This window comes from Gopherus evgoodei, chromosome 13, assembly GCF_007399415.2.
Source record: "Gopherus evgoodei ecotype Sinaloan lineage chromosome 13, rGopEvg1_v1.p, whole genome shotgun sequence".
NCBI lineage: Eukaryota > Metazoa > Chordata > Testudines > Testudinidae > Gopherus > Gopherus evgoodei.
In genome coordinates, this window is record NC_044334.1 from 2,263,819 (window position 1) to 2,282,169 (window position 18,351).

General features: G+C 52.3%; 1 protein-coding gene across 1 annotated transcript in view; it reads right to left on the reverse strand.

The window, feature by feature from the left end:
• The window catches only part of SEZ6L (seizure related 6 homolog like), a 67,643-nt gene that overhangs the window by 19,836 nt on the left and 29,456 nt on the right, over window positions 1–18,351 (reverse strand). Inside the window, 2 exon segments of the mRNA XM_030583221.1 lie at window positions 8,373–8,511; window positions 9,772–9,966. Of these exon segments, the coding sequence (XP_030439081.1) occupies window positions 8,373–8,511; window positions 9,772–9,966 (334 nt within the window).

Sequence of the window (18,351 nt, forward strand, 5' to 3'; positions counted from 1 at the left end):
CAACTGTCACCCCCTTCACCCGCTGCCAGCGTTGGCTGCCTTCTGACGGCACGGCCGGATTTCTCACAGCTTAATTTAACTGAATTCTTTGTTCCTTTCGTACGGCAGAAAGCTCAGTGCTCTAGGACATGGAGATGAGATAACTGGCTCCTGCTCAGAAGGGGAATTAATGTTATCATGTCACAACATCCCCCACTGCCGACGTTCCTGCTGGAACCGAAGCCTCACAGGCAGGCGGCTCTGGGAGCAGCAGGGGGCAGATGCCGGAACGAGGTGGGCAATAGGCAGGGTCCCTGCGTAGCTAGCAGTGGCTTGCCACAGGCCTGCATCGGGGCCTCCTCTGGTCCTGCTTCTGGGTCAGTGTGTACCTAACAGAGACAGCTCGTCTCCCACCAGGGCCAGCCTGAACAGAGATGAGCTGAGATGCACTAAGTGACAAATCAACCCAGAAGAAACTGATAAATAAGCAACACCTTCTGCCATGCTGTCATGCTCGGATCAGTACCAAGCAATTCTAGTTCTCCTCCATGAGGCAGCCGGCTCTCTTCAGAGAGACACTCCCTGCTGTGCCCGGCTGGTGTTTTCACCAGGACTTCGCTTTTCCAGCTCCCATCTTTGGGACTGGTTCCCCAGGCACATGCAAGCCCTGAACCAGAAATGGAAGCTGCTGCTGCAAATGCCTAGTGGGACTGTACAGCTGGTGCCAGTTTTAAATGCCCAGCTATGGCTTAATAGTTTGCTAAGCCATTCGCGATGCTCTTTGGGAACTCATGGAGCATGGGAGAGAGCCCAGAGGACTGGAAAGGGGCAAGTATAGCACCGCTCTATGAAAAGGGGGAGGAAGGACAACCCAGGGAATTGCAGATGAATCAGCTTCACTTTGGTACCGGAAAGATAATGGAGGAAACAAAGGCTTTATAAGCACCGAGCAGATAATAGGTGATAAATAACAGTCAACAGGGATTTGTCAAGAACAGATTGTTCAAACCAGCCTAACATCCTTCTTTGCTGGGATAACAAGCCTGGTGAGCAGTGCAGAAGGAGGCCATGTGCTGTCTCTTGACTTTAGTAAGTCTTTTGATAGCGTCTCACAGCATGGAAATCTCCAGGGACTGGTGTGCCCAGGCAGGGTCAGGAGATGGCAGTGCCCACATCCCCCGCACAGGCACACTGGGCAGAGAGAAGCTGCCCCTGCTGGAGAGTGCCCTGGTTTTACTATGCTTTCTCTTGCCCTATGCAGGCAGTGTCCCATCGCTGCTGCCACTCAGTTGGGGCACCTGCCCCATGCCCACCCCAGCCTAGTGCAGCTTTGCTTCGAGATGCAAATGCAAATGTCTGAGTAAGTTTCTTGGTGGAAGCTATCCAGCCAACACCAGCAGAACGCTGGCACTTGGAGCAAATCTCTGCTTTCCAGCAAACACCATTGTCACAGTGACACTTCTGTTTGATTCCTTCAAATTGTCTGGCCTCCAGTTCTGCCCCGCCCCAGCCCCCACAAAACCCTGCCTTCGAATTTTCACTGAAAGCTTTAAAGCTGTTTTGACTCTAAGCTGGTCCTTGATGTTCTGTGGAATCATCTCTGGGAATCCCCAAAGAGCATCACAAGAGCTTCTCTCCACATTGGCAGTATCCCCATGGCAGTGGCTCTCAGCACAGGCAGCTTTCAGAGGAATCCTGTCTTACTCGCGAGCCCCTGACCGTGCAGTAAGGCTGCCAGCTTGTATGTGTGCTGCATGAGACAGCGAGGGGCCAATCCTACTTCATGTCTCTGGTCTCAGGTGGCCATGGAATTCAGTCCTCAGCACACAGTGGGTCTGATGGAATCAGGCAGGAGAGTGGATGCATTTTATGCAGACGTCTTGAACCCACAAAAGAAAGAAAATCGAAGACAAGGGAACTGGAGCTGGTTACCACAGCTGAGCCTAGGGAGGACAGAGGAGGAGAGGATTTTATCCCTCGTTCCTTTCTCTGGTACCTCTCCCAGTTCCATCATTTCAACAGATCCTCCAATGACAATTTCTCCTTTGGGTCCGTCCGCCCCCACACACTTCTCCAGCCCAGGTGTAGGTTTCTCTCATTATTAATTTTCCTTCTTTTTAGCCCCATAGCTACCACTGTGGGCAAGCGACAGCGAGGTGATGGGATGTGCCTTTTGCCTCAGAGGTCACTACAGCTTGCGGTCCTTCCTCGCCCTCCCAGCAGCTGTGAAGGCGGAGTCACAGCCCTGTCGGTGGCAAGGTTATTCTGGTAGCGTGCAGCCTGAGATGGTGCCAGGTACCCACGTGCGCTCTGTCTGCAGTGCATGGCAGCTGTGGGGGAAATAACTTGTGAGGGGAAATTCCGGACTGGTCTCCACGCACGCTAATGGAGAGAGATCAGGGGAGCTCATCCTGAGCTCTCAGCAGCCATGTTAGAGAAAGGGCTTAGGGACCCACTTGAGACAGCGTCCTCTTGACAAAGCAGCGTGCAGCCCTCCTGACTAGATACCTCCGGAGGTCCCTCCAACCCTGATATTCTACGTTTGTATGATTCTGTGACGTGCACACTAGTGAGTGACCAGCACTAACACTATTCCACTGCCGGACGCTAGCAGCCAGGCCCCACGAACTGGGCCCCACGGGTGACAGTAGCTGCTTTCCCTGGCTCTGAGGCCGCCTGCCTCCCTGCTCTGTTCTGCATGTCCTGGAGCCCATGCAGAGCATGTGTGTATGTGTGTCACAGCATGTCCAAAGAGCGCCACCCAGTGGCACAGCCATCAGGGTGTATGGCTCATCAGTGGCCAGTTCTAACAAAGCTGCGGTTACATTACAAACAGCCTCCTGCCTGAGCAGCTCTTAACAGGCCAAGCAAACCCAGCAAGGACATTAAGCCAGGCAGGAAAAGCAGAAAAATCCCTCTGATGCCTGCCTGAGAAACCCTGTCTTCCCAATCTTCTGCTTCACGCACAAGCCAGATTTGCTCCGGGCTTCCATGCCTCAAACCCGAGCCGAGAGGGTCCCGCTGTGACGATTTCCTGACAAAGAAAGTCACACCAATGCTTGCCTCTCTTGGGTGTATTCAGCCCCAGAAACAATCCCCGTAACAATGGTGCACAAGGCAAGCGAACTCTCCCGCACGCTGAGGTTCGTGCACAGAAGGCAAACATTGGGCACCTCCAGGAACCACACACCACACAACAGACACACTAACCCAGGAACCTGTCCCTGCAACAAAGCCCGATGCCAACTCTGTCCACATATCTATTCAGGGGACACCATCATAGCACCTAACCACATCAGCCACGCCATCAGGGGCTCAGTCACCTGCACATCTACCAATGTGATATATGCCATCATGTGCCAGCAATGCCCTCTGCCACGTACATCGGCCAAACTGGACAGTCTCTACGTAAAAGAATAAATGGACACAAATCAGACGTCAAGAATTATAACATTCAAAAACCAGTCGGAGAACACTTCAATCTCCCTGGCCACTTGATTACAGACCTAAAAGTCAATACTCCAACAAAAAAAACTTCAAAAACAGACTCCAATGAAAACTGAAGAATTGGAATTAATTTGCAAACTGGACACCATTAAATTAGGCTTGAATAAAGACTGGGAGTGGATGGGTCATTACACAAAGTCAAACCTGTTTCCCCAGGCTATTTTTCCCCCTACTGTTACTCACACCTTCTTGTCAACTGTTGGAAATGGGCCATCCTGATTATCACCACAAAAGTTTTTTTTCTCCTGCTGGGAATAGCACACCTTAACTGCTCACTCTTGTTATAGTGTGTATGGCAACACCTATTTTTTCATGTTCTCTGTGTATACAGTATATATGTTACTACTGTATTTTCCACTCCATGCATCCGACAAAGTGGGTTTTCGCTCACAAAAGCTTATGCTTAAATAAATGTGTTAGTTTCTAAGGTGCCACAGGTACTCCCCATTCTTATTGCTGATACAGACTAATACGGCTACCACTCTGAATCCAGTAATTCTGACACCACTTGCTCTGACAGCTGTGAAACAGGCCAAAGGATTTGCAGGCAGTGTGATGAGTGTGAGTCTGTCCTGGCACTTAGCTTACCAGCAGAGCTCTCAGCTAGAGTGCTGAGCGCCCAGTTTCTAGTCCAGAGCTCTGTACTGAGCCTGGAAATGGATGTAGTTATTGGCACATGCGCTTGTTTGCTGACTGAGATGTGTTGTGCTCTGCTGAAGTGTGCATGCACACAACGCTGTCTCGTTTGCTCTGTCAGATGAGTGATCGAGTGGCAGCCACACCACAGTTCAGAGGCTCGTACTCGGTGGTTTTTAAAGCATCAAACACAATTCCTTACAAAGCTGGAGCTGTGCTGAGCATTCCCGAGAGGCACGCAGCCTCACTGCTGCCTCTCTGGCTGTGGCACTATGCCCTCACCAGTTGGGGCAGCCATGGGGTGGGGAGCTGTGTAGACTGGATGCTGTCTGTAGGCTGCAAGTTGTGCTCTGTCTCTCAAAGTTACACAAAGGTCTCGGAAGTGTCCTACCTAGACAATAAGCACCTAGAGACAATATTAGGTGCCATGGAATTATGCTGTTCCTATTGCTTGGACCTCATCAAGTTCCCATTAAAAGAGAATGTCCTGGAGTTTAACTACAGCCACAGGTGAGAGTGCCAGTGACTGCAGCCCTGCTAACTTGGGCTTCCATAAAGCGACATGTCTGAGGGTCAGGGCCGGCGGTGACCCTCAGAGCACACTGGGCCAGAAGAATACAGGAAATAATGCAAGTTAGTTTGTAGCTTTGGACTGCCCTGGACAAGCATGTGTTAGCAGGGGGTTCATTCATGGCAGAGACCAGCTTCAGTCCCCAGCTCATTTGTCTTTAATAAAACCTTCCCCCTGTTTTGGGGAACACTTCTTGGATCCACCCGAAAGAGAAGTAAAAGCTGTTTGCAAACAGGATGGAAGGGATCATTACATCAGTGAATGGCCATGCAGGCTTCTAAATCTGGAAGCAGGTTTGCAGAAAGCCAGACAGAACCGGCCCACTCTCCACACAATAAACACACTTGCATGGATATGTGCATGTGTGTCTGGGTGAGATGTTCTATTACATAGTCTCACTTCAGTCTTTTTCAAAACCAAGCTTGTTCTCTTTTTCCTCTGTTAAGTTCCCACCAAAGTCTTGGTTGCTTCTGAGCTAAGTGACCAAGTGAGACATGCACAGAGCCAAGGAACGACTTGCGGAACAGGCACATACAAAGACATCCCACCCAGTCACACTTTCTCACAGTCTAGAGTAGACCATTGAGCAACTGAATGACAGAGGAAGCAGGAGGTCAAGTGCAATTTGTGACCTGAAATGAGTCATGTTTGTCGAGGACAAGGGTTGTGAAAGGGACACTCAACCCACCTGCTATCCAACCTGTGTCAATCTCCCTCTGCTCCCAGGAACCATCCAGTAGGTTCCCCCCTGCTGCCCAACGTTATGGCCATGATGGAGTGTTTGCAGAACACAAGGGGAGCTCTGAGTACATCTTAGAGCATTAGCAGGTCACCACAGTGAAGAAGTGGCTTTGCCTTATGTGAGGTGTTACATATCCAGACAGGAGCATCAGGAGTTTTTGCCCTCCTGCAAAGCATCAGGCATAGCATCAGGGAGACAGGGGATCACACTGGATAGGCCATGGGCCCCTTTTGCTATACGAATCCTATGTTCCTATCAATAATACAGGGAAATTGCGATTGGCTCTCACTTGCATGATTACCAGAGTGTAGGTAAGTCATTATTTATTGCGTGTCTCCATCTGCTGGACACTTGACTGAGTTAAAAGTACCAGGTGAGAGGAGGATGCTGTGTTTACACGCTGCCCTTTGCAGCCGCTCTGCACCTCATGCCTACGGAAGGGTCACTCGCTCTGAAGCTATCTAAGCCCTTGTAAATACAACATCTGCCCTAACAGTCCATTTTTACCACAGTCGTTTCCAGGTTCTCAAATCTGTTCTAAAAGCATTGAAGTAGGAATTAAAAGGCTAATGAAAACGACCAGGGAACAGCAGCTGGTGAAGTGTTCATGGATGTTCTCACTGTTTATGGCTGTTCTTGGCATGTTTTTTTGCAGAACCAAAGTTGCAGAGGGCATTGCTTGGGAGTGGCGTCTTGTGTTTATTTGTTCTGAATTTTCATTAGCAACAGATACACCCAAACACCTGCATATAGTTTCAAACTGTCTCGACCATGGGTGTTCTGGACCAGTAATGATCCAGGCCAGGCCTGAAAGGATGTCACAGAATGAGCCCATCAGCCTTCCCTGGGGCTGCAGCCACATTTCGGAAAGCAGACTTTTACTGCTGGTAATGTGGGGAATGATGACGTCTTAAATTCCACCAGCGTTTAATAGTTTCAAAGGGAGAAAAGACAGCAAGAAAATTCCTCCTCATTCCTCAGCTTCCCAGCCAACCTGCCTCTGCTCTCAGGGCTGCACAGGCCCAAACCCTCTTCAAACTGCAGTACACTGTGTGCCAGCAATGACTGAGAAAACCCCAGTGCATGAGAGCCTGCAGCCAAGTACCTGCCATTTCCTGCACATGCTTCCCCAGCCAGCCTTGCGACACAGAAAAGTCTGAGGCCCAGGCGGAAAGTTTAAGACCTTGCTCTGGAGTCTGAAGCATAGACCCAGCTAATTACTCCAGTGACACGGGCTCTGCCTGTGGCCCAGCTTGCCTAGAGCACTGGCGTCCGCTCCTAAGACATTGCCGTGGACGTGAGCGTGGGATACTTTTGCTCCTTCTGATAGGGGCTGAGTTGTACAGAACACAAGGCCAGGCCCCCAGAAGACTATTTTAAACTGAAGCTCTTCCCTCTGTAGACAGCAAGTTCCCTTGATATCCAAGACTGCACAAGCTGCAGAGCTGGCAGGGAGGTCACCACAAAATAGCATTCTGCCTGCTCCGGAGCCTTTTTCTGAGCGTCCTCTAGACGGGTTCATTAGCAGCAAAAGCCCAGACGCTCTGGAGTCTGGGATGCTCCCTGAAAGCAGCGTGTTCTGTTGGCTCTGCCAGGCCCTCAAGCTGAGACTGTTGCACGGTTCTTTTGGACACTGTCTGAATGTCAGTGAGCCATAGGGGAGTCAGTAAATGCTTTTCTGCAGGGTAAGAGACCAGGCGAGTTAATATAGCACCATAATGGCACTGCAGAGCTGGGCTGGAATACGATCCAGTACCTGATTTTCAACTAGCTATGGAGCTGATCCCTGCTAAAATGATTCCTTGCTGAGGCTGATCTCATGCAGGCCTGGTATTGCTCCCTCCAGCAGTAGGACTTGCAAGCACAACAGCCCTCTCAAGAACCATTAGCTAGTGAAACGACGGGAAGAGCACATTTCCCTTCTGGAGCAGCCCTCCTCATCACCGGAGCAGCGAGCCCAGAGTGCGTCACAAAGGATTTCATCCTGTGCTAGTGAAAAGAGCTTAAAAGAACCCAGCCAAGAAGGAGAGCCTAGGCCAGAGCCAGCCAGTAGGGTCCCATCCAGAGCCCAGCTGGGGCTGGCACTGAAAGAGAATGTTTCAGAGAGGGCAAGACTGGGTGGCGGATAGAGATTTCTGCGCCTTAGAGAACCCCACAGCAGCAGGAGTTTCATCTGCCTTCTCCCTATGCATGTTGGGGTAGCCCTTTGTCAGGGCCAGGGAGCACACACCTCCCTTGAGGGGCTTTCTAGCTCACCCACATGATCTAGAGCAGACACACGAGTGTCATGCTGCAGATCGAGTGGCACCACATTGGCATGGAGACTCTTGTCAAAATGGGCCAGCAAGTTCCACTGTTTAAAACTGAGATTCTGCAAAAGGAGGCAGAATTTGTGCTAAGAACCTTCATCCATGAGCCCAGCAGATTTCCACAGGGTGTGATCTAGATTTATAAATCAAACGACACTCGTGTAATATTTTCATCTTCAAAATGCTTTGCAATCTCTAGTTCTTTTAGCACCTCTGCCTGTCCGATCTGCATCTAAAATTATGGCATTATTCATATTGCCCCCATTAATATCCCAATCCCTCAGATGGGTGGGGAAACTGAGGCACAGAGGTTCAGTGACTCGCTGAAGATGACCAGCAGTTTCAGAGACAGAAGCAGGATTAGAACTTTTGGGACACAGAGGTGCTTTTCTCTGTGACGGAGGCAGCTAGTAGGTAGCCGGTCTTGGCACAGTAAGTGTTATCTGTGGTCACTTTGTGCGTAGCCCTCCTGCCGAGGTCTAAGCACAGCAAAGGGCAGCACGTCCCACAAACACACCCAGGGCCTTGTAACAATTTCTGGTGTCAGCAGAACAATCACACATGATAAACCAGCTGCTGGAGGAAAGGGATCAGCCCAGCCCAGGTCAGGCTCCTGCAAAGTACTCACAGCTGGATGTCCAGGAAAAGCCGCTTTTCCTCCCCAACGTGTACCCTCCAGATGCAGTCCTCTCCCTCAGCATAGGGCTCTGGCCAGTTGGGGGACAGGATGACTCCTGCCATGGCAGAGAGCTCCCCTCCACACATTGCTGAAATAGCGAGAGACAGAGAGAGGTGACTCATAAGAACTGCCATACTGAGTCAGACCAAAGGTCCAGCTAGCCCAGTATCCTGTCTACTGACAGTGACCAATGCCAGGTGCCCCAGAGGGAATGAACAGAACAGGCAATCATCAAGTGATCCATCCCCTGTCTCCCATTCCCAGCTTCTGGCAAACATAGGCGAGGGACACCATCCCGGCTCATAGCCATTGATGGACCTGTCCTCCATGAATTTATCTAGTTCCTTTTTGAGCCCTGTTATGGTCTTGGCCTTCACAACATCCTCTGGCAAGGAGTTCCACAGGTTGACGGTGCGTTGTGTGAAAAAAACTTCCTTTTGTTTGTTTTAAACCTGCTGCCTATTAATTTCATATGGTGACCCCTAGTTCTGGTGTTATGAGAAGGAGTAAATAACGCTTTCTTATGTACTTTCTCCACATCACTCATGATTTTATAGACCTCTATCATATCCCCCCTTATTAGTCTCTTTTCCAAGTTGAAAAGTCCCAGTCTTATTAATCTCTCTTTATACGGAAGCCGTTCCATACCCCTAATCATTTTTGTTGCCCTTTTCTGCACCTTTTCCAATTCCAATATATCTTTTTTGAGATGAGGCGACCACATCTGCACTCAGTATTCAAGATGTGGGCGAACCATGGATTTATAGAGAGGCATTATGATATTTTCTGTCTTATTATCTATCCCTTTCTTAATGATTCCCAACATTCTGTTCGCTTTTTTGACGCCTCTGCACACTGAGTGGATGTTTTCAGAAAACTATCCACAATGACTCCAAGATCTTTCTTGAGTGGTAACAGCTCATTTAGACCCCACTCAGGAAAGAGATCTTGGAGTCATTGTGGATAGTTCTCTGAAAACATCCACTCAATGTGCAGCAGCAGTCCTGGGGGCTGAGGGAATGCTGCCTGCAGCGCGATGGGAGCTCTGCCTGGCACAGGGGGAGCTCTGGCTGCCGACTTTGAGAAAGATCAAGCCCCCCACTCTTCCAGTGCAGTCAACAGGCCCATGGAGGCTAAGGCCCTCTTTGCATTTGCTGTCCTGTCTCCGAAGGCTGTGCAAGGGCTCACAGATATATGCCTGAACTTGGCTACGTTATCCTCACTCACATGCAGTCACTTTCTCTGACAGCGCGGTCACTAACGCTGGAGAGTTTTTATTTTTGTATGTTCTCCTACGTGCAGTACCAGCACAAGGCATAGCGACCCCAGCTGGCTGCGGGTAACTGACCTCTGCACAGTGGCTCGGTGTCATTCCAGTAGGGGTCCCTGACGTTGATACACTCGATTATGGCAGGTCCCTGCTCCAGAGAATGGCCAGGGTCACAGGTGAACTCCACCATCGTTCCCAGGTTGTAGGTAGGATCAGAGGTGGTAAAATTCCCATTTTGAATGTAGGGTTCATAGCAATGGCCTCGCTCGAAAGCTTGAGGAGAAACACCATGTTAATTGGACAGACGCAGCACAGACCCTGCTCTGGGGAGGAGACAGCACCTGTCACCGGCTCCTTTTCTAGTTTTTGTGCAACTGTAACAACTCTCACCACAGGTAATCAACAGAGTCTGCACTCTGGGCCATCAGCTCCAAAGCACCAGCTGAGCTAAAGGTGTAAGTCCATTAGCAGTAGTAGGCTGTTATCCATTATACAGACCAGTGTTACATAACCTCTCTGTGGTAGCGCTAGGGAGCAGTGAGCTGCTCTAGGAAGAATAAGAACCAGCCCGAGTCAGTGCTTATCTCCCTGGCAGGGCCTCTCCGGAAGTCAGGACTGGTACGTCCCAGCAGCAGTGAGCCTGGCACAGTCTGGATGCCAGTGTAGTTTGTGCCACGGTCTGGAATGCCATTGGGCTCCCTGGCACTGTGCCATGTGCGGGGGCATGTGGGAGGGAGAAATCTGCCTGTCGAATAAATTCCATTCCAGTCACATCTGTTTTACATCGAGGGTGGCAATTCTGGTTAAAGGTTCCCCCGGGCAGCCCAATCCCCAGCCAGCGCTGAGCAAACAGAGCTAGTGCCCAGTGACTGTGAGCTGGGAAACAATGTGCGGAAGCCGAAATTGAAAGCTGTCAATTGACTGTAACTGAGCAGGTTCTAGTCAGGGCTGGTCTGGACGTTTTTATCACTTAACATGTTACTAGAAGAAGAGTTTGGGTCTGATGTTGGAAACCCCTTCCCAAACTGCAGGCACCTGGCATCTGCTTCACAGCGTGGCCACTGCTGAACCGGGCTCCTGTATGGGATGTTGCAGCACTGTTCCGTAGCTTATTTACAGGCAATTAGGATTAACAATGGTTTATCTGCTCTGAGCTTTTACGGCTTAGCCAAGCCCACTTCCTTTGGTATTATCAACAGTAATATATAAGCCATGCTGCTAGTTTATATATTCACTGAGCAATCTTCTTCCCTGGGATTATTGCATGTTATTGAGTCTGGTCAGAGAGCCGAGGTCTTAGACTGATCCTGACAGCAGCATGTATTTAAATGACAATTGTGGCAAATCTCTTGGAGCTCTCCTGGGATTCACCTGGCATGTCCCCTGAACCTCTCCTTCTCCAAAGGAGACGCTCTTGGATATTAACTGGTTCACAATGCAGGCCATTCCTCAGTCATAAACTCATAGACTCATAGGGCTTGTCTACATCAGAAAGTTGCAGCGCTGGTGAGGGAGTTACAGCGCTGCAACTTTGAAGGTGTACACATCTGCAGGGCACCACCAGCGCTGCAACTCCCTGTTTGCAGCGCTGGCCGTACTCCCGTTTTGTCTCGGGTGTAGAGGATCCAGCACTGGTGATCCAGCGCTGGTAATCCAATGTAGACATTTACCAGCGCTTTTCTTGACCTCCGTGGAAGGAGGAAGCCTCTGGTAATCAAGCTGGTCTCCTTTCCCGGTTTGCTCTCTCGTTCCCGGAACCCCGAGCAAGCAGGTCTCCTTCCCTGCGGTTTGCTGGGTGGCTCCGGGAACGCGAGAGCAAACCGCGGCGAAGCGGGTCTCCTTTCCCGGTTTGCTCTCTCGTTCCCGGAACCCCGAGCAAGCAGGTCTCCTTCCCTGCGGTTTGCTGGGTGGCTCCGGGAACGCGAGAGCAAACCGCGGCGAAGCTGGTCTCCTTTCCCGGTTTGCTCTCGCTCGCTTCCCGGACCCCCCTTGAAGCCGCCCAACAGCGCTGCAGTGTGGCCACATCTAACACCACTTGCAGCGCTGGTTGCTGTAAGTGTGGCCACTCTGCAGCGCTGGCCCTATACAGCTGTACTAATACAGCTGTAACAACCAGCGCTGCAAAATTTTAGATGTAGACATGGCCATAGACTCTAGGACGGGAAGAGACCTCGAGAGGTCATCGAGTCCAGTCCCCTGCCCTCATGGCAGGACCAAATACTGTCTAGACCATCCCTAACAGACATTTATCTAACCTACTCTTAAATATCTCCCAGAGATGGAGATTCCACAATCTCCCTAGGCAATCTATTCCAGTGTTTAACTACCCTGACAGTTAGGAACTTTTCCTAATGTCCAACCTAAATCTCCCTTGCTGCAGTTTAAGCCCATTGCTTCTTGTTCTATCATTGGAGGCTAAGGTGAATAAGTTTTCCTCCCTCCTCCTGATGACACCCTTTTAGATACCTGAAAACTGCTATCATGTCCCCTCTCAGTCTTCTCTTTTCCAAACTAAACAAACCCAATTCCTTCAGCCTCCTTCATAGGTCATGTTCTCAAGACCTTTAATCATTCTTGTTGCTCTTCTCTGGACCCTCTCCAATTTCTCCACATCTTTCTTGAAATGCGGTGCCCAGAACTGGACACAATACTCCAGTTGAGGCCTAATCAGCGCAGAGTAAAGCGGAAGAATGACTTCTCGTGTCTTGTTTACAACACACCTGTTAATGCATCCCAGAATCATGTTTGCTTTTTTTGCAACAGTATCACACTGTTGACTCATATTAAGCTTGTGGTCTACTATGACCCCTAGATCTCTTTCTGCCATACTCCTTCCTAGACAGTCTCTTCCCATTCTGTATGTGTGAAACTGATTGTTCCTTCCTAGGTGGAGCACTTTGCATTTATCTTTATTGAACTTCATCCGGTTTACCTCAGACCATTTCTCCAATTTGTCCAGATCATTTTGAATTTTGACCCTGTCCTCCAGAGCAGTGCAATCCCTCCAGTTTGGTATCGTCCGCAAACTTAATAAGCGTACTTTCCATGCCAACATCTAAATCGTTGATGAAGATATTGAACAGAACCGTCAGATTGGACAGCTGCTCGGCCTGCTCTATGACACTTCACAGGCAGAAGGCAAATGACTGGAGTAAGATTACTTCTCTGTTATCTTGGAGGGTCCAAGTTAGGCATTTTCTGCAATCACCAGGGGCTGTATTGCATGGATCTGCACAGGAAGTTTAACTGGGGAACATATCAGCCCCTATTCTAGCGGCTCTCAAACTGCAGGCTGGGACCCCAAAGTGGGTCGTGACCCCATTTCAGTAGGGTCACCAGGGCTGGCTGGGGTCCGGTGCAAAGCCGAAGCTCAAGCCCCACCACCCGGGGTGCAGGCCTTTGGCTCAGTTCCTGGACAGCAGGGCTCAGGTTACAGGCCCCCCTGCCCAGAGCAGCGGGCTCGGCAGGCTCAGGCTTCAGTCCCCCCTTCTGGGGCCGGGTAGTAGTTTTGTGGTAGAAGGGGGTCCAGTACAATGAAGTCTTGCAGGCCCCAGGCCCTTCTATGGGCTAGAGCAGGGGTCGGCAATCTTTCAGAAGTGGGTGTGCCGATGTCTTCATTTATTCACTCTAATTTAAGGTTTTGCGTGCGGCCCATACATTTTATGTTTTTAGAAGGTTCTCTCTACAAGTCTATATATATTTTATACTACACTAGTGTTGTATTGTAAAATAAACAAGGTTTTCAAGTGTTTAAGAAGCTTCATTTGAAATTAAATTAAAATGTTGATCTTACTCCACCGACCCGCTCAGCCTGCTGCTGAGTCTGGGTTCTGTTCACCTAGGCCGGCAGTGGGCTGATGGGGCCTGCGGCCGGGACCCCAGGTGGGAAGGGTCTGGCAGCCAGAACCCTAGACCGGCAGCAGACTGTGCGGGGCTGGGGCCGGGACCCCAGACTGACAGTGGGCTGAGCGGCTCAGCTCACTGCCGCTCAGGGGTTCCATCCTCCGGCTCCTGCCAGCCAGGATCCTGGCTGCCGGACCCGCTCAGCCTGCTGCTGGTCTGGGGTTCTGTTCACCTAGGCCGGCAGTGGGCTGAGTGGGGCCTGCGGCTGGGACCCCAGGTGGGAAGGGTCTGGCATCCAGAACCCCAGACCAGCAGCAGGCTGTGTGGGGCCAGCAGCCGGGATCCATTGCTGCTCAGGGGTTCCATCCACTGGCTCCTGCCAGCGGGAATCCCAGCTGCCGGACCCACTCAGCCCGCTGCCGGTCTGGGGTCCCGGCCCTGCCCACATACAGTGGGTACCTACCTTCTCCCTGGTTCTGGCCCATCTCTTCCTCTCTGCACGGAGCTGAGGGTGGGAGTGGACCGAGCACAGGGCTGGGGGTGAAGGGTCTGGCCAGGAGCTAGAATGAGGGTGGGGGCTCAGGGTTGGGGCAGGAGGTTTGGGTGTGGGGGCACTTACCTGGGCAGCTCCCATTTGGTGTGAGGGGTGCAGGTGGGAATGTGAGTGGGGGTGCAGGAGCTCCCGTTTGGTGCTCAGGGTGGGGGTGGGGATGTGCAGGGTGCATGGGATGTGGGGGGGCTGGGGATGTGGGGAGTGCAAGTCAGGGCAGAGAGCTGGGGGCATGTGAGGGGAGTGCAGGTGTCAGGGTAGGGGGGCTGGGTATGTGTAGGGGGGGCCAGTCAGGGCTGGGGTCATGGGGGGGTGAAGGAGTCAACAGAGGGCTGGGTGGTACAGGGCTCAGGGCAGGGGCCTGGGGGTGTGTGTGGGGTCAGGGATCAGGGCAGAGGGCTAGGTGACTGCCCCCCCAAACCCTCAACCCCCCATGCTCTTTGTCCCGACTACCCCCTCCTGGGACCCCACCCCCTATCTAAGCCTCCCTGCCCCTTATCCCCTGACTGCCCCCTTAGGACCCTACCCCCTACCTGTCCCCTGACTGCCCTAAACCTTATCACACCCCCTGGCTCCCGTGCCTATCTAACTGCTCCCCGCCCCCTGACAGGATCCCCAGAAATCTGGACCCATACAACCCGCCCCCGCTCCCTGCCTGCCCCAACCCCTCTCACACCCCTACCGCCTGACAGTCACCCCCAGAACTCCTGACTCATCCAACCCCCAGCAGCTCCTTGTCTCCTGACCATCCCTCCAGAGACCCCCACACACCTTAACTGCTGCCCCAGGACCCTCTTTGCTCCTGTCCCCTGACTGCCCTGACCCACCTATCCCCCCCTAAACAGACCCCGGGACTCCCATGCCCCATCCAACCCCCCCTGCTCCCTAACCACCCCCAATATACCACCCCCCCCATACCAACCCACCTGCTCCCTGTCCCTTGACTGCCTCCACCCCTTACCCAACCCCGCGCCTGGCGGCCCCCCGGAGCTGGTCCCCTTACCATGAGGCTCCTCGCTCAGCCGGAGCCCTGCCGCTGCGCTGCCACCCCCGTGCGCAGGCCTGCTCCGCCCGCCCCTCAGAGCGCTAAGCACGCGGTGGCAGGGCTCCGATGAGCGGGGAGCACCTTTCCTCCCATGGAGCCAAACGCTGCCCGCGTGAGCATCTAGCCCCAGCCCCTCAGAGCGCTAAGCACGCGGTTGGCAGGGCTCCCGTGAGCGGGGAGCACCTTTCCCTCCCCATGGAGCCAAACGCTGCCCCACGGGAGCGTCTAGCCCCAGCCCTCAGCAGCACTAAGCACGCGGTGGCAGGGGGCCTCCCAGTGAGCGGGAGCACCTTTCCCTCCCCATGGAGCCAAACGCTGCCCCACGGGAGCGTCTAGCCCCAGCCCTCAGAGCACTAAGCACGCGGTGGCAGGGCTCCCGATGAGCGGGGAGCATCTTTCTCTCCCCACGGAGCCAAACGCTGCCCCGCGGGAGCGTCTAGCCCCAGCCCGTCCAGAGCGCTGCTACGCGGCAGCAGGGGTCTAGGTGAAAGCGGGGTGGGGGCAGCGGCTTGCTGCTCTCGGGCCAGCACTCCGGCCGGGGACCACGTACCCCGCGACTTGCTGCCTCGGCAGGATTTTTAATGACACTCGGAAGTCCCAACAGGTAGCTGCGTGCCATTAAAAATTGGCTCGCGTGCCATCTTGGCACGCGTGCCATAGGTTGCTGACCTCTGGGCTAGGAGGGGTCAGATCACCAGCCCAACCTGTAAGTAACGCTCACTCTGCTCCACCCATGCATCTGGACACGTCTGACTTATTCCACCATCCGCAGCCCTCTCGCCCACACAAAACCTCTCCGGGAGAATCTGCTTATGACTTTGACTTTATTACTCTGCCTTCTAAGTCAGAGAGTCTGGATTGTGTTAGGTGATTGTAACAGGACTGGAGAGCCAGGGGCTAAGCCAGCCCTGGTTACAGGAGGGGCCCCAGCTGGGTTGAATCAGGGTGATCCCAGGGTAAAAGGCAGCAGGAAGCTGCAGGGAGGGGTTCCTATGTGAGGGACTGGCAGAGTGAGCTACATGGAAAGAGAGTCTCTTGCTGTGGTCCTGGAGGAAGGGACCATGCCCAGGGGAAGCCTGGGTGGAAGATTGCTTTTGTGTTTGTCTGCGAACTCTGTGAATGTAAGAAACCACCCAGATGCTAAGGCGGGGGCGCGGCTGACAGCAGGGCCGGCTCCAGCACCAGTGCAGGAAGCACGTGCTTGTAGGGCCAATGGAAGGGGGCGGTACGTTCAGCGCTTCCAGTGGCAATTCGGGCTGGCGGCTCCCTCAGTCCCCCTCAGAGGGAAGGACCCAGCCGCCGAAGAATAAAGCAGCAGCAACAGAGCTGCTGCCGAAGTGCCGCCGATCGTGGCTTTTTTTCATGCCGCTTGGGGCGGCAAAACTGCTGGAACTGGCCCTGGCTGACAGAGACGGCGGAGTTTGCTGAAGGGGAAAACCAGGCAGGGGATAGCAGAGGTGTCCAGGCCCTGAGGGTGCACTGGGTGGCAGCCCCAGTTACAGTGATGTCTAGTTAGTGCTCTCTGGTACTTAACACCCCCAGCTTCTCAGACCAGCCCGGGTAGCAATGCAGCCATGCTGGACAGAGCTCCTGTAGGGCTGTCCATCCGGGTTTCCTACTGCACATACCCCGAGGAAGGGGAGCTGCACCATTCTGTCTTCAAAGGCTGGAAGCAGGAAGGAACGGTTTGGGTTTGATTGAACCAACAGCAGGTCTGATGAAGGGAGATTGTGCTAAGTCTCAAAGGCTCAGACATATCTGGTCTATTGGAACCCCCAACTGGCTGACTAGACAGTCACTGACACTGCAAAATATAGAGAGCAGGGCCAGACCCCCAGCTCGTTGCAAACAAGGATAGCGCCACTGAAGTCAGTTCTGGTGATATCAGTGCAGCTTCCCTGATTTTACCAGTGCTGAGGATCTGGCCCTCTCTACTTCCAGCGCACTTCTTAGTTAAAGTGAGCAGGGGTTATTTGTGGTTAGCACAGACACTCTTTGTATAATGTAGGTTTAATTACGCATCATGGCACTTTCAAATGTAAAGAAATTGGTCTTAACTCTAAGCGCAGATGATTAGGTCTGGGGTTAAGTGGGACTTAAATAGTAGCCAGGTGAGTACATGGGGTGGGATTTTTATAGCTTCTAACAGTCACCGCGGAGCTTTGGCACCAAACCCCACAAAAAATTTTTGAAGGAAAAAAGCCTATAAAATAAAACAGCTGTTTGGGAAAGCTGGGATTGTAGGGAAACATTTAAAGTGCCTGCAGAACAAGGGGACAAAGCAGAAGACAATGTTCAGCGTCTTTGCATCCTCAGTAAGGAAATAGATTCTGATGTCGGATGGTGCCAGGGCAGGAGGAAGCAAAGGGAAACTGGGAACAAATAGGAGGTTGTATTTTCAATGACACTGGAGGAACTGTGATTCTCCATTCCCTCCCCACCTTTTTAAAAATGTAGATCTAAACTGCCACTGCTTTAATCTGACTGCACCTGGTGTGTCTGTCTAGCAGGATGTATCTGCAGTGCTGCCTGCCATCCCGGGTACAGGCTGGCTTTTCCCTGATTCCTCTGGACAGGGGACCCCAACAACTGGAACGGGGCTCACCTCTGGAGCAGTCACTTGTCAAACTCAAAGCTAACCAAAGTAAATCTGAAGCATGGGAGGAAGTATAGTGTCCTGCTGTCAGACTAACATTTCTGGCTTGACTCTCCCCTGGGGTTGGGGAATGCTCTCTGGCTTGTAAACATTGGTCCGATTTGCCCGTCACAGAGAATGAAGGGAAAAGAACCCCATTTCCCAGACTATCTGTACTGCAGAAATGACCCTCGCTTCTTTTGCCTTGATTCCTGTTCACTTTGGGGAGAACTAGAAGCTGCAGCCGACCATGAATCACCAGTGATACGTTTGCAGCTAGGAGGCAAATCATCCCAGACGGGATCATGCTGTTGTCACATTTGCAGCAGCATGCTGGGAGGGAAATAGGAACTGCCCTTGACTTTCCTCTGTAATTCATGGGAGCTGCATGGGCAGACACGGCCTGTCTCTACTGGCCTAAAGATATGAGCGAGTTGACTACCAGTCTGCTGGCAGATTCAGCACCAGGTTCAATCGATGCCTCAATAACGCAGGGACAAGGGGCAGGGTGGCTATTGGATTCTCTTGGTGCCAGGGGCATGCAGCTTCCTATTGGTACGAAGGGTAACCCCTGCTAGAGTCACT